The sequence below is a fragment of the Danio rerio genome, chromosome 4, assembly GCF_049306965.1.
Source record: "Danio rerio strain Tuebingen ecotype United States chromosome 4, GRCz12tu, whole genome shotgun sequence".
Lineage (NCBI taxonomy): Eukaryota > Metazoa > Chordata > Actinopteri > Cypriniformes > Danionidae > Danio > Danio rerio.
The window spans coordinates 26,304,045-26,318,941 of NC_133179.1; the positions used below are offsets into that span (position 1 = coordinate 26,304,045).

The following is a 14,897-nucleotide window of genomic DNA, read 5'->3' on the forward strand; positions in this document are numbered from 1 at the left end:
GATTCAGAAGCCGACAGTGAGAAGGGGTGAGCCGGACACATGAGAATGCCATTTGTGTGGCTATTTCCTAGCAAGACTGAAACCTGAAATCTGTCAAGGAGTGAAGGACATCTGTGTGAACTGGAGAAATTGACAGTTAACAGACATTCTGCTGTGCGCTCAATAGCTCCGCTGACCTGTGAGACAGAGGGGGGCAAAGTTTTCAACCACGCATTTGTTTGTTCACCAAAAGGTCCCGTACCTCTCCTTGGAAAGGATATTTTGTGTAAATTAAACTTAGTTCTAACAGCAAATTCCTCTGGTGTGAGAGTGGAGGAAGTTTGTTGAGGGTTGAATCACGGACACCACAATGGGCTTATAAATGGCTCATTGAAAACATTGAATGGGTTGATTTAATTTGAAAATTGGCTAAAGAACGAGTAAAACCTTTCGACATTGACATTGTCTCCTGGTGAACTGCATTCTACGTCACATGTTGTGACTAATACAGATGAAGGGTTTAAAAAAGCTTGGTTTGAGACAGAAGTGAATAAACCTTTAATGTTAGAACAGCTGTATCGGACAAAGTTTGTGTGCAGTTTCAGTGTCTCTGACAGAAAAGCAGCGCTCACTTTATCTAATGTCAGAACGGGTTGTACCTCACTTATCAGTTTGCAAAGGTAAACATCAGTCTTGGTCTGAGTTGGGGTAGTTTGTGAAATTATGCGTTAAAGCAGCAGACTGGGAGAGCAGAGAAGGTGGGGTAGGATGAAGCGAGCACTTGAAATCATTGAAATAGCTGTATCAAGAACTCCTAATGACAAACTTTGTGTGAAGAATCCTTGCATGGCTGACTTTAATGCAGTAGACATTCACCGGGCTTTAGCAGAAGTGCCAAATGAATAGTGGGCTAAATGCAAACAGTGAGAGACCTATCCCTGATCTATAGGCACAGGGAAGCGACCCTCTCATTCACCAGGGATACCTCCAACACATGGCTGCTGAGCTGGGAAGTTATAAGCAAGCCCACACCAGACCGCTGCTTCTCAACCAAGAGCAACTCCAAAATAGAAAAGGGTCCAGCCAATCTTGAGAAGTTGAGTACTAGAGGCTAAACGGTCTGTGAGAAGGTGAGCTCTAGTTGGTACTGTTCAATTTACTGCACAAGTTCAGACTCCATCCCTCCAGTGACGTGGCACACACTGTCCTATACTCTCAGAAATAAAGTACATAAAAGGTCCATATTAATACCTCAAGGGTACATATTAGTACCTAAAAAGTACAAAAGTGTTCCTCTTAAAATTTGTAGGTGCTAATATATACTTTTGAGGTACCAGTATGGACCCTTTAAGTACAAATGTGTACCCTTTGAAATGATACCACCCCAGTGACAGCTTGCATACCTTTATTTCTGAGTGTAGGAGCCAGTTTCCATATGCAAAAACCTGGTAATCGTCTTCGATCACTGCCCAATCCACACTGCACTGGACCCATTTGGCTCCTCCTACTGGTTGTGGGTTTTACAGAAACATGGTCCTACTTCCCTCTGTTATGTTACTACCTTGGGAAACCCTACTAAGGGGCATTTAGCCACAGATAACACAGCTCCTATGAACATTCGGTACTCAAAACCCTCCACTATGGTAAGATTCAAGAATCAAGTATAAATTGAATCTAAAAATAATCATTGATATGCCAAAAAGTGCTTCCTTTTGTCCTAATTTCTAGTAACATGTAACAAAGTTTCAGTTTTAAATGCAGACGGAGGAATTATAAAGTTTGTTGTTCTGATCTGAAATGTTACAAGTAAAACAGTTTATTACATTTGCAGTTATTTGTAAAAGTCTCTATAGAAGTACTGTGAAATGTCATGTTGTCATGTTGAAAACATTCGCTATACATTTTGGTAAAAGAAAAGCTCAGTTTGGTGTTAAATTTCATAAATAAGTGTTTATATTTCATAGAAGAGATGTTTTTCCTAGCTATGTGCCACATGGTGCTGGAGGGTACAAACAGAGGAGTCATGTAGCTGGGAGGGAGAAAGGACTCTGTGTGACATAACCACCAGCCTAATCGACTGGAAAGTGTTTTTGATATAAGTCACAAGCAGATGGCAGTAATACACTGAAAAGTGCAGTATGTCAAAAAATAGAAGAAAAAAAAACTGGAACAGGACGGGATCATGAGTTGGACAAGAAGAGTTTTATTACTCAAAAGCATAAATATTTTGTTTTAAGTGTGGGACAATATGTTGTCATTTAATAATTTTTATATCCATTGAAATGTATGCAATTTACGCATTATCTTTGTGGTTGTTGGAGCTTGTGTTGCAATAAATGTAATTGTCTTCCCTTTAAAATGACATGCTAAATTAGAATTTTAGTAGTGTATCGGAATTTACATTCTTTAAATTAAAAAAATGTATGCCCTGGCTTCAAAAAGTTATAAAGGACATTCACTGCTGTGATGAATGACATTCTGTGTCAAAGGTAACATTTCATCATCAGCATTAGTCCATGGTGAACTGAAAGTCAATATTACTGCGGGTAGTTATTTGAATGACAAGTTAAATGATCTATATTAACCTTACATCTTCATATGTAGTTTTAACATTCATTTCCTCAAGGTAAGATTTAAATAGTTTGGATTTAAATAAGATAGATTTCTTTTGACATTTCCCAGTTCCCTCTCCCCAGCTCTTCTTTTAACTGGTGAGATGTAGAGAATGCTGACTGTACTCAAGCTTCATGTTTATTGGACATACTAGACTGTTTTAATTTTGTTCAGCATGTCGACTTTTCAACACATAAAATTGATCACACATTAGACTTGGTATGCTCTTCTGGAGTAAATATCCAACCACACTTATTACGCTGTACACACCACGATCTGACTACTATCTATTGTTTTTAGGAAACTTGCTGATATCAACCCTGACCAGCTCAATCAATACATTGAGGTTTACCCATCACATCCACAGCTGACTAGTGTAATAATGGTTTTAAATCTGTTCTCGACCACATTGCTCCGCTAAAAAGTCAAGAGGTTTTGTCTAAAAGGTCAACCCCTTGGTTTACACAGTAATTATGAAAAATGAAAGCTGCAAACAGGCAATTAAATTAAAAGTAAACCAAATCTGGTTTAGTAATACACAAACAAATGTTTGAGTGAAAAACATTTTTAAAGATATTTTAAGTCATATTCTAAGATACACAGATTTATATTAGTACATCTCCTAGTCTATCGGCCACATTGTTGACACTTAGATTGTTGACAGCCTGAATGCAACAAATCTCAAATTAAATAGCTCCAAGACTGCGATTTTACTAATTTTACTCACTCATTTACTCATTTTACTCTACTGTTAATAGATGTGGTAATCTTATGTTAACAGTTGATGGTTCTCTTCTAACTTCTTCTATGCAGGTACGAAATCTTGGTGTACTTTTTGACGCCTAAAACTCATTTTAAACAATTAACAAAAAACACATTTTATCACCTGCTCGCATCTATCCTTTTCTCTCAATGATGTTGAAAGGCTAGTTCATGCTTTTATTCTTTTTGTAACTCTTTATTAGGGGGTCTACCAGCCAATTTACTTACGATTTTACAATATGTTTAAAACTTGTGTCCCGCACATGTTTTAACTCATACATCATCTCGGTCTCATATTACCTCTTTACTTCAACAGTTACATTGGATGCCTGTTAAAGGGGTGGTCCACTTTGATATCATATTTGAAACTTTAGTTGACGTGTAATGTAGCTGTGTGAACATAAACAACATGTCTGAATGTAATACGCTCAAAGTTCAATGCAAAGAGAGACATTGGCTTTTACAGAGTTAGCTTAGCAAACATACAGCAAATGAAGTTTGGGGACTACGAAAAAATACATCCAGGCTAGTGAGATCACAAATGCTTGCAGTTATGCGCATTCACTAAGCACACACACCCTGCGCAGTGAAGGGTGTCATTTAATAATATCTCTATTCGTTGCAATTTAACATTAACTCTATAGTATTTCTACATGTTTTTTGGGATGGTGGCAGGCTTGTTTTGCAGTTATTGTGATCTGTTTCCCCATCAAAACAGGCTAAATTACGATTTTAAAGTTTATCGGAATAGAAAGAATTTAGATAAGCATGTATGCCCTGAAAGAGTTAAAAAAAAAGCCTATGCTGCTGTAAGGACAACATTTGTGTCAAAGGTAACTGTAATGTTTCGTCATCAGCAGTAGTCCCTTGCTAAACTGCAAATCTTAATTCATTACTGCAGGCGACGTTACTGGAAGATTATATATGTTTTTTGTACTATTATCAACTACTACTATTAATTTCCTTAAGGTATTGATTTGAACTTAAAGTTATTACATTTCACAGTTTTAAACACTCCTTCCGTCTGGGTCTAAAATGTTTATGGGTTTTCTTTCATTTTACTACACGCTGTGTTGTAAAGGTTTGGAAAAGAGAAGTAGCACATTTTTTTTACTTTTTTTTTTTTCAGGAATATTTTGATTTACTGTAATTAATTTATTATCACAGATGAAATGCTGGTCTACTCTTATTGGACGTTTCATCATGTTAGCACCAATTAGGTAATGTACAGATATTTATTTTATGTTTCTTAAAACAAGTAAACAAAATTAGTTTTTTTTTCTTTTACAGAATCATAAATTGCATTTTTGTCATTTAATTATTTAATTATTTGATCACAGTTAACAGTATAGATTGTGACACTAAAAATGTGCCATTTTGATGGAAAGCTAGTGAATTTTTCCACCCCACAATAATGATGCAATGTGCATTAATGTGTAATAGCCACTGAATAGTCGTTAGTGTGTCAGCTTTAAAAAGGATGCATAAACAGCCACCGATTTTTTTAAAAAGTTGCCGTTCTTGCCTACTGTACATATTACTTCTGAAGCAAGGTTAGTGAGTGAAAAACAAACCAAAATTGTTGAAACAATGCATTATTCAATGAAAATCTTAACATCCACATATGTTGGCGTGCTCATTTGCTTTATGTTTCTGCATTTTAAATAATTTTTATTTTAACTATTCATTTAATTTACTTTTTTTGCCTTAAACTTAGTTTTGAGATATAATATTATTTATATCTGCCACTCAACTATAATGCGAATAGACGTGAATTCCTAAAAGTGGTATATAATTGGGAAAACAAGACATACACGTTGCTGTCTTTCATTTATTTGTCTCTAGAACTGTGAGCACTGAAAGTAGGAGATGTCCTCTGTTAACTGTTCAGCCATGTCGAGGAATGGTGGACGAGAAGTTTCAGGTCGTCATAAAGAATTTACTGCCAAATCAAGAGGTAACGCTACACTCTCTACATCAGTCTGAAGATAAGGACTGCTGGGAGGCTTTTGGACACTATATCAGTGATGAACATGGAACAGTAACAGGTGTGTACGACTTTTTGATACATAAAAAATACCACTGTAGACATCTCCGACATACTGTAACATAGACATAAATTCTGATTAAACACTTCACACCTTTCTCTTTCAAAACCTTATCCACTTACGACTCTATCTCAGATTGTCTCCATTGACTGCTTGTATAAAAATGACTCATTTTTACAGTTACAGTAGTAGGTACAGAACTGGCTCATATTCTGCACAGAAGATGATGATAAAGAACTTGCTTTGACAAACTAAAGATAATATGAAATTAATTTTAGCTGAATGTTCCTGCTGGGTACCAAAATGTACAATGCACAGATCTATCTATTAAAATTAAGGATTAAACATTAATAAACTAAAACAATGGTTCAAAATCCATGTATGACCTTATGACTACATGTATCCTGCTGAAATAGTGGCAAAAGATGAAAGTTTGGGAGGCACATATGAAGGGACAGAGCAGATGGGTTTGTTGTGGAGCCTGAGGCCTGTACCAGGAAGTCGACCTGCAATCAGGTACAATAAGTCACTGTAAAATGATGGTGGTTTTACTGTAGTCTGTTTTATAAAGTTTAAATACCATTTTTTCTAAAAAAAATAAAAAAAAAAAAAGTGAAGCCAAAGTCATTATTTTTATTTATTCCTACACTTTTTGTCCTTCATCTCTTTTTATTTAAGGTTGCGCAAAACGAATTTACTCACACCAATGGTAGTTAATATATCAGTCTACAGTGGGCATACTTCTCAAGGATTCAGTCAGACTTCAGCGCTGGCCACTACTGTCACAGAGCGCTGGTACATGGCACCAGGTGTACAGAGGGTGGACATAAGAGAGAACGGAGTTCAAGGAACTTTATTTCTTCCCCCAGGTAAAATACGATTCATGCGATATTTAAGTTCACATAAAAATTTAAATATCCCTCTTTAAAAGATGTCTGATTTATTTATTTGTATAGTTTTTTTATACAATACAACTTTTACGGTACCTTTTCCAAAGGGTACCAAAAAAAGAAGAGCTAGACACGCAGCTGAACGCTATTGGTTTACAGAGAACTTCACTAGTGTGTACACAAGCCATGAGAATGAAAACAAAGGAAGTGCTATTTTTAAATACTCAGCCGAGATATTACACCGTAATATATATAATAACGAGCCATGGTTGACCCGAGTTCAAACTAGTTGGTTGGGTGAAGTACCAAAACCCAGACTTGCTTTTTTCTTTCTTGTTTTTTTTTTTTTTTTGACACTTAAATGACAGAGCTGTCAACTGAAATAAGGGGTGTGTGTTTTTTGTTTTGTTTTGTTCTTGTTTTAAGAATAATTTTAAGGACTGATTTAACATAGCAAGTTATTGCATATTAAATAGTGAAAGTACACCAGGCTCATAACTTTTCTGTTTAAATGCATTTTTTTAAATATGATTTGTATTTATACTTTATTTATTTGTTTATAGATTTCACCATTTTAAAAATTTAAGCTTATATGTACACATAGTATAGAAAATAGTTAAATAGTCAGGTAAATAAGAAATGATCTCCAGATAAAGATTAACACTAGTAACTGGAAGGATCTCAAAGTGTCTCTAATTTTGATCAGTGTTTATTTCATTCAGTGTTAATTTCAGATTTGTATAAAGTGCTTCAAAATATATATCCTAACATTAGCTTTAAAACTATTTTTAAACTTTTGTGAGTATAACTTGCTTATGACAAAGCAATAATTTAAAAATTGTAAAAATTCTAAATTTAGGATATTGTAGGTTCTTCTCCAATTTTTAACAGTCTAAATATGGAAAAGGGATCTGTATGAACTTTAATTACACCACATCTTTAATTTAATGAAATAGTTTGTAAATAATTTGCTGTGTGTCTTTTTTTAGGCCCTGGGCCATATCCAGGAGTGCTGGATCTATGGGGAGGAAGTGCTGGATTGATTGAATATCGTTCTGCTCTGCTTGCATCTCATGGCTTTGCATGTATGGCCCTAGAATACACAACTCCAGCAAAGCTAAAAAAGACAGATGTTAATAATACATACTTTGAGGTAAATTTTCCTTGATAATACATACTTTGAGGTAAATAATCCTTGAATTCCTGCTGTCAGCTTTGGTTATGTAATTTCATTACCCATGCATAGTGTGTGTTTCCCACTTTCCCAGATAGTGTATTTTTATTTGTGTGTATGTGTGTGCTCCTGTAGAAAGCATACAAGATTTTGCAAAATCATCCGTTAGTACAGAAGGACAAGATGGCGATGCTTGGGTTGTGTTTTGGAAGTGCTATTACATTCAGTATGACTGCCTACTCTTCAGTCATCAAGGTTTACTTGGCTACATATATGTCACATATGTACAGTATCTACATTTTAAATGAAGCTTTTTATTATTGAATGTAATTCAACTTGTTTTTCTAAACATGTACTTTTGTTTGTAGCCCCAGTGCTGTGTGTGTATCAGTGGAAGTCATGTGGTTCCTGTTGATAAATGCATCTTTGAAGTCTTGGAGGACATGAAAAGGTAAGTGGATGTTAAACATTTATTTACAATTTGATTGAGTTTCAGATATATAGAGTATAAAAAGTAATGCTCTTTGTGCTACATATATCCTTATACTAGAAAAGAGGTTTCAAAGGTCAGCCTTTCAAATGTTTCACAAGTCAGTGCACAATCAAGTTGCTTATATGTGGAATAACTTTAAGAGCAATGATACTGAGTGATGTTGTTGGCTGCTTTCTGATTGAGAATGGCCAACAAAACTGTATCTTGTTGTATCAGTTTTCTGCAAGTTTTTGACATCTTCAAATCAGAATTCTAGCAGCGAATCATGTGGATCAACCAAAAAATTAAAACAGTATTGGCCAGTGAGCAGTACGATAGAGGCTCTTTACACTATCAAAAGGTACCAAACAGTGGTATGGTGCAGTTTAAAAAGGAGAATGAAAACAAAGGAAGTGCCATTTTTAAATACACAGCCGAGACATTACGTCTTAATACTATATACATATAATGCTGAGCCATGGTTGGCCCGAGCTCAAAGAAACCATGTCGTCATCTTGATGAACGGCCACGAAGCCAACAAGAACAAAATCTGCCGTTTCCTGTTGTTGTTTTATGAGGCCGTGTAAAAGCGTGAGCGGTTTCGATTTTTCCAGAGAGCTTGCATGCTAAGTGCTTCTAATATCCTTTCAGAAACGGACAAATGTGAGAGTCAAGCACAAAAACTAAGGTGCAATTGATTCTTTCAGCAACCTAAAACATGAACAAACTGCCATGTTTAACTATTATCATCACCTTTTGGACTATTATAAACTTGGAATTATGGAATTACTTCCTAACAACCGGTTGCATGTGCTGGTGAAGATTAAAGATACAGATGAGAGGTTTGCTCTGACTGTGTTGTTTTTGAACCCAAATAAAGACTAAATGTAAGCTGTGTGTAGTTTTTCTGTAATTGGTAACATATCGGAGACTATAAGGGTATGTGTTATTATATGTTGCATTTATTTATTTATTTTGTGTAATTGCAGACGTTAAAGTAGGCTATTTCGCATCATTTCACATCATTTGATCTTGTTATAATTAAATCATGTTCATAGAAAGGTTTGTTTTAAGCATTTATACACAAGTATTTATGTGTATAAAGCATCTGTTTTGTGAGAAGTGCTTCTTATGGGACATGTGAATGACCCGTACAGCTTTTTTATTCGCTCGAGCCGTACATGTCCTCGAGCAAGAATGATGTTGACTAAAACTTTGTCGTACACCACGCCCACCAAAAGTGTACCATAAATGGGTATCCACTCTTGCTTTCAGCTAGTAACAATACATTTTGTTGAGCCAAATTTGCCCTGAATCTTACCTGGTTGCATGTTTGCCGGGCAACATTGCTGTTAAAGTTTCCCCGTGTATCACCACCCACTTTCAGGGCTGGGTTATTGCTAGATGTGTTTCCACCATATATTTTATGGTTTTATTGTGTAGATAAAACATCAACATTCTAATGCAACCTATTGACTTGTCTTGTGCACAAAACGTTTTGCATTGTTCTCATAAACAGAAACATGTGATTGGTTATTATTCTGAGTTAACGTTTGCAAAACAGTGCAAAAGTAAACGTGTGCATGTGTGTGTACTACAAACTTTGTAAGAAAATAGGTAATACCACAAAGTTTATTATGAGAAAACAAAATGTTTTTTTTTTTAATTGAATGGATGTAAACCACTTTTGCAGACCTATACAAAACTATATTAAGATTTTAAAGTATCATGACAAGCAATTTTAACAGACCTGACTTTTTCCACAGTATTAAAATAATCTTATTTAGTATTCTAAGTATTTGAGTGAACATTTACAGCAGATTTAATTTTCACTTTGGATGTGTACAGTTTGTTTAACAAGTAAACCTCTTTAGCAGACCTACAAAACAAAATTAAGATTTTTAAAAATATCACAATAGAAGCATTTTAACAAAAAATAAAAAAATAAAATAAATTGTAATACTTGACTTTATCCACAGTATTAAAATAATCAAATTTAGTATTCTGAGTTTTTGAGTTAACTTCTACGGCATATTTACTATTGTGTGTGTATAGATTAATTAAGTAATTTAAGAGATTAAAGCATTTAATAAACTAATTTATCTTGCTAATTTAACAAGAGATGGTACAAGAGCTTTAGATTTTTGTGATGCCAGTGTTATGATTAAATGTTTCCGTCGTATATAAAAACTGAATAGATCCTATCATATTAGGGACTTGATGAATGACTGTGAATGACTGGTCCTAATGATAAACAGTAACACACAATGTGAATGTTTATTCCAGGCGAATGGGTAAAGTGCCAGTAAATGAGGACAACCACTTGATACACAGAGACACGATCTTGCCGATTCCCTCAGACCCGGATCTGAAAGTAGACGTAAGTCTAAGTTCAATGTTTTTTTTTTTTGTTTGTTTTTTTTGTGGTTGTTGTTGGAAATATCAGTTCAGTTTAATATTTATCTTTTCAGGCTGGGAGAATAAAGTGTCCTATTATGTTGGTGAATGGTACTGATGATCAGAATTGGGCTACTGTTGAATCTGCACAAGATGTGAGTTAAATACATGTATGCATGTATGTATGTATACTAACTATTTATTTCAGGGTTATGGCTTCTTAAATTCCCAGAATTTCACTGACTTAAAAGCTGAGTTTTCATAACCTATAATGAATAGAAAAACAAGCAGCTGTTTTTTTGTGCAGTCCTTCCAGTATTTTTTGATTCTGCGAATGATGAATTTAAAGCAAAATTCTGGACAATATTTAGAGGACCTTGCAACTTATATTGATGTACAGTTCCTACAAACTTTAGTCACACTATAAAAAATATACGGGGCATCGTAGTGGTGGAATGGGTAGCAGTATGATTCCTTACAGCAAGAAGGTCGCTGGTTCGAGCCCCGGCAGGGTCAATTGACATTTGAATGTTCTCCCCGTGTTCATGTGGGTTTTGTCCGGGTCCTGTTATTTTTATTGCCTAAACTGAACATGTTGCTTGAAAGTTATGATACTTTAAAAAGACAGCTTATGTAAGTATTAATAACAATAGACAATAGACGAGTTTTCTGTCTGTAAAAACTTTATTTTTTCTGTAATATATTTTCTCCTTAAATCTTGATTAGATAAATAAAATCAACTTAACCAAAAATTAGAAATGTGGATGTACCCTGGTGGATTTGTCTGCCATTTTTGTGATAACTTTGTTGTTTTGATAATTTTTTGTTGAATGGATAATTCATCCAAAAATGAAAATTCTTCCATCATTTACTTGACTTGTTTCAAATAAACATAATGAAAAATATGGAAAAACCTTTAATCATTGACTTCTATAGTTTTTGTTTTTCCTATTATGGATGTCAGTGGTTACAGGTTTCCAACATTCTTTCAAATATTGGCTTTTCTAATCAAAGTAAACAAAAAAAGGGGGCAGGGGCAGGGGCTCGTAGTTGAAGGGGGGGGGGGGGGTGATGTGATCAGAAAGTGAAGGGGGAGGGTTGAATTAAAGTTTGGTAAATTTTGGTATAAAAAACTTTTTATATTTCAGCATTGTTTCCTCTGCTAGATCACAGAAATATCCTCACTGGAACCCTTTAAAACTTTTAATCCCAATGGCATTTAAGCAAAATGTTAAACTTTTTTTAATTTTTCAAATTCATTGTTAAGGGTTTTTTTTTACTCACCCACGGAAATTACCTTTAAATAGCAGTGTAGTGTTCTCACCAATGACATAGAGCCTTGATATGATTCATTTACGCACAGATTGAGATGATAATGGAGAAAGCAGGAAATCGGCACCTGCTGACTGTCTTCACATACCCTGACGCTGGTCATTTGATTGAACCTCCATACACACCTCACTTCAGAGCAACTAACGTCCTCCTGCATAAAAAGGAGAAAGGCAAGCATACATGATCCATTCCATTGTTGCCTTCTGATTGTATTTTTCATATCCACCTTTTTCCTCACATGACTGCTTCGTTTAAATTATGAGCTGCACTTCCAGACAGGGGAACATCCATTCCACTTAAACTTATCTTTTAAAATAATAAGGCTGTGTTATAATATTCAATATGATATAAGGCTGTAGTTACACGATAATGAGGTAGCAAAAAATGGAATAGTTTTTGCGTTTTTACAGTTTCTCGTATGCACAACATTTTACAGATAATCTGTGTTTACAAATATCAGCACAGGGGATTGGTATGTATTTAGATTTTGCCTGTTATAAATAAAGTGTGTCACAATCACCAGCGATCTAATCCTTGCAGATCACTGGTAAACTCACAGATAGTATAGAACTACAAATCTACCGGTATATGGACTACAAGATCCAGTCAAACACACACCTGCTGCAAGTCTCCATTGATTAGAATCTCATAGCTGATTACACTACACATACAGTATATGGCTCACTTTGAGACACTCATTGCTGAGTCTTGTGATACATTACGACGTGTTTCCCTAGGCTTGTCGGTTTTGACCGTTGCTTCGTTTTGTTTGGCTGCCTTCTGACCACTTGCCTGTTATTTTGACTACAAATCTGGACTTGCACGTATACATCTTTTTACCCGTGTTGACCGTTGCTTGCTTGACAACTCAATAAATCTGCATTTGGATCCGCACCTCCAATGTTAGCGTCAGCTTCACGTTACAAGGTGTAACTGTGATGTGGGATGTAAAGTAAATCCACATTTTGCATTAGCAAACTCATGACTAGCAACTTTATTTCCATGTGTGCTTCCATTAATGTATAATTAATAGCACTTGCCTTTAAAATCAACATGTACTGCAAATGTCTACATAACTAACACATATGCATGATGTCACCGTTTTCAAAGATTCCTCTATAGGGTGTTTGCATAGAAAGGACAATGGCGGTGGTTTCAAAAACCTCCACTTTGAAATTGATCCTGTTGTAATACTACACTTCACTGATTGTTAATAGTTTAAGAAAAGTTACTTCAATAATTCAAACACAGCGTCATGGCGCAATGGGAAAAGGTAGATTGGATTGATATATATTTAAAGGGAAAGTTCACTAAAAATGAACATTTGCTACCATTTACTGTACCTCCAGTAGTCCCACACATTAAATTTCTTTCTATTGTTAAACACAAATTGCACTGAACAATTAGTTTGTGATTTGGACTGACATCGGTTCATGAGTTTACAACTCCCTAATTCAAAGATTTATTCAGACAAAGTGTTTAGTAATAATTTACTGATACATATGATCTGTACAGAGTGAGGCCCCGTTTACACGAATACATTTTAGTTTTAAAATGGCGTTTTAGAATGAAAACGATCCACGTCCACACTGGCAATTCACCTAGCATTTCTGAAAACGCACATCACGTGTCCACACACACACTCTGGTTTGCACTGCAGCAACGAGAGCTGTGCACGTCGGACTGTTCATCAAGGATCTACCGCTGGATCTAACTATATTGATATTTAAGTCATCTTGTCTATATCTAACAACATATTCCCCGACTTTGGTCCTTTGAATCTACTACTTGCTCTCAGGTAATGCATTTTGGCTGATTGCAAAGTTAATATATTAATTTAAGTACACATACACTGATTCTGCACATTTTACTGATCGCTTGCCTTTATTTCCTATAATGTATAAACTTATCGTACTTTTATAATAACTAATATCGATTATTAAAACTGATATTCAGCAAAAGAGATGTGGATATGGTTATAAAGTACACTGTTCCCTTTAAAGATTTACCCGACGTGTCCTTTAGAGTTTGTTTTTCATAAAAACTTGGAAATTCTGAACTTTCAAGGAGAAGATGCAAGACTTAACTTTGTTTAGGCTACTTAATATTGTGGAAAAATCCCAAATCAGATTTTCAGATGTCTCTGTTTTCCCCCATCCACACTAACATGGAGCAGCAGCATTTTAAAATAAAAACGGCCTCTTTAGTGTTTTCAAAAAGATCTGTTGTCAACGCTCGAAAACTCTGGCGTAATGTGGACGAATGACGTAACTGTAGCAAAACCTTTGCGTTTTAAAACGAAAACGTATTAGTAAACAGGGCCTGAGTATCCAATAATTGATTAAATGAATGACTTATTCAAATGACCTGTCCAGAGTGAGATTCAAGTAAAAGATTCACTGATTTAAATGACCTGTACAGAGTGAGTTTCCAAAAAAATCACTTATTCACATGATCTGTACAGAATGAGTCTTCAGTAAATGATTCACATATTCAAATGATACAGAGTGAGTTTCCAATAAAAAAAATCACTTATTTAAATGATCTGTACAAAGTGTCTTTAGTAAATAATTCACTGATTATACAAACTGATCCTAATGGGTTTTAGCATGTAAATGTGGTTTCACTTGAATTACTAAAGTAAATTAAAATTCAAGTACTTTTGTACTTTAATTCTAGACTACTGAAAAGGAGGACTTTATACTCTTCCTAGAGTTACATTTTATTTAACTATCTGTACTTTTCCTCAAGTGCTTAATTTGCACATTTCGTCCACCACTGCATTCCTCAAAAACTAAAATCAGCTAAAACCACATGCTTGGATGACTGGCGTCCAGTTGCTCTGACACCCATCTTCATCAAGTGCTTTGAGAAGCTGATTAAAAAGCACATCTACTCTGTACTGCCGGGTCATACTGACCCTCTACAATTTGCATTCAGGAATAATCGCTCCACTGATGATGCAATTGCTTTCACCTTGCACACTGCTCTGGTTACCTGGAAAACAAAACACATATGTGAGAATGCTGTTTGTGGACAACAGCTCAGCAAGCTCCAGGCTCTGGGTCTACACAGGTCTCTGTGCAACTGGATCCTGGACTTCCTGTCAAGCAGACGCCAGGTGGTCAGAAGGAACAACATTACATCATCCACACTGATCTTCAACACTGGTGCTCCACAGGGCTGTGTTCTCAGCCCACTCTTGTACTCCCTGTACACACATGACTGTA

At 35.4% G+C, this 14,897-nt stretch overlaps 1 protein-coding gene across 11 annotated transcripts in view; it reads left to right on the plus strand.

The window, feature by feature from the left end:
- The window catches only part of LOC137487196 (peroxisomal succinyl-coenzyme A thioesterase), a 41,478-nt gene that overhangs the window by 23,631 nt on the left and 2,950 nt on the right, over positions 1–14,897 (plus strand). For 2 of the 11 annotated variants that reach the window (XM_068220780.2, XM_068220781.2), the window contains exons 2-11: positions 4,484–4,574; positions 5,200–5,402; positions 5,819–5,918; positions 6,081–6,271; positions 7,282–7,445; positions 7,602–7,721; positions 7,835–7,917; positions 10,225–10,318; positions 10,410–10,490; positions 11,699–11,837. In XM_068220780.2, coding sequence (XP_068076881.1) covers positions 4,522–4,574; positions 5,200–5,402; positions 5,819–5,918; positions 6,081–6,271; positions 7,282–7,445; positions 7,602–7,721; positions 7,835–7,917; positions 10,225–10,318; positions 10,410–10,490; positions 11,699–11,837 — 1,228 coding nt within the window. In that variant the 5' untranslated portion in view covers positions 4,484–4,521. Of the gene's footprint in view, positions 1–1,527; positions 1,623–4,183; positions 4,324–4,483; positions 4,575–5,199; positions 5,403–5,818; positions 5,919–6,080; positions 6,272–7,281; positions 7,446–7,601; positions 7,722–7,834; positions 7,918–10,224; positions 10,319–10,409; positions 10,491–11,698; positions 11,838–14,897 lie in introns of those variants that run through there. The other 9 variants (XR_012402118.1, XM_073947211.1, XM_021475271.3 and 6 more) reach the window with 8 other exon arrangements.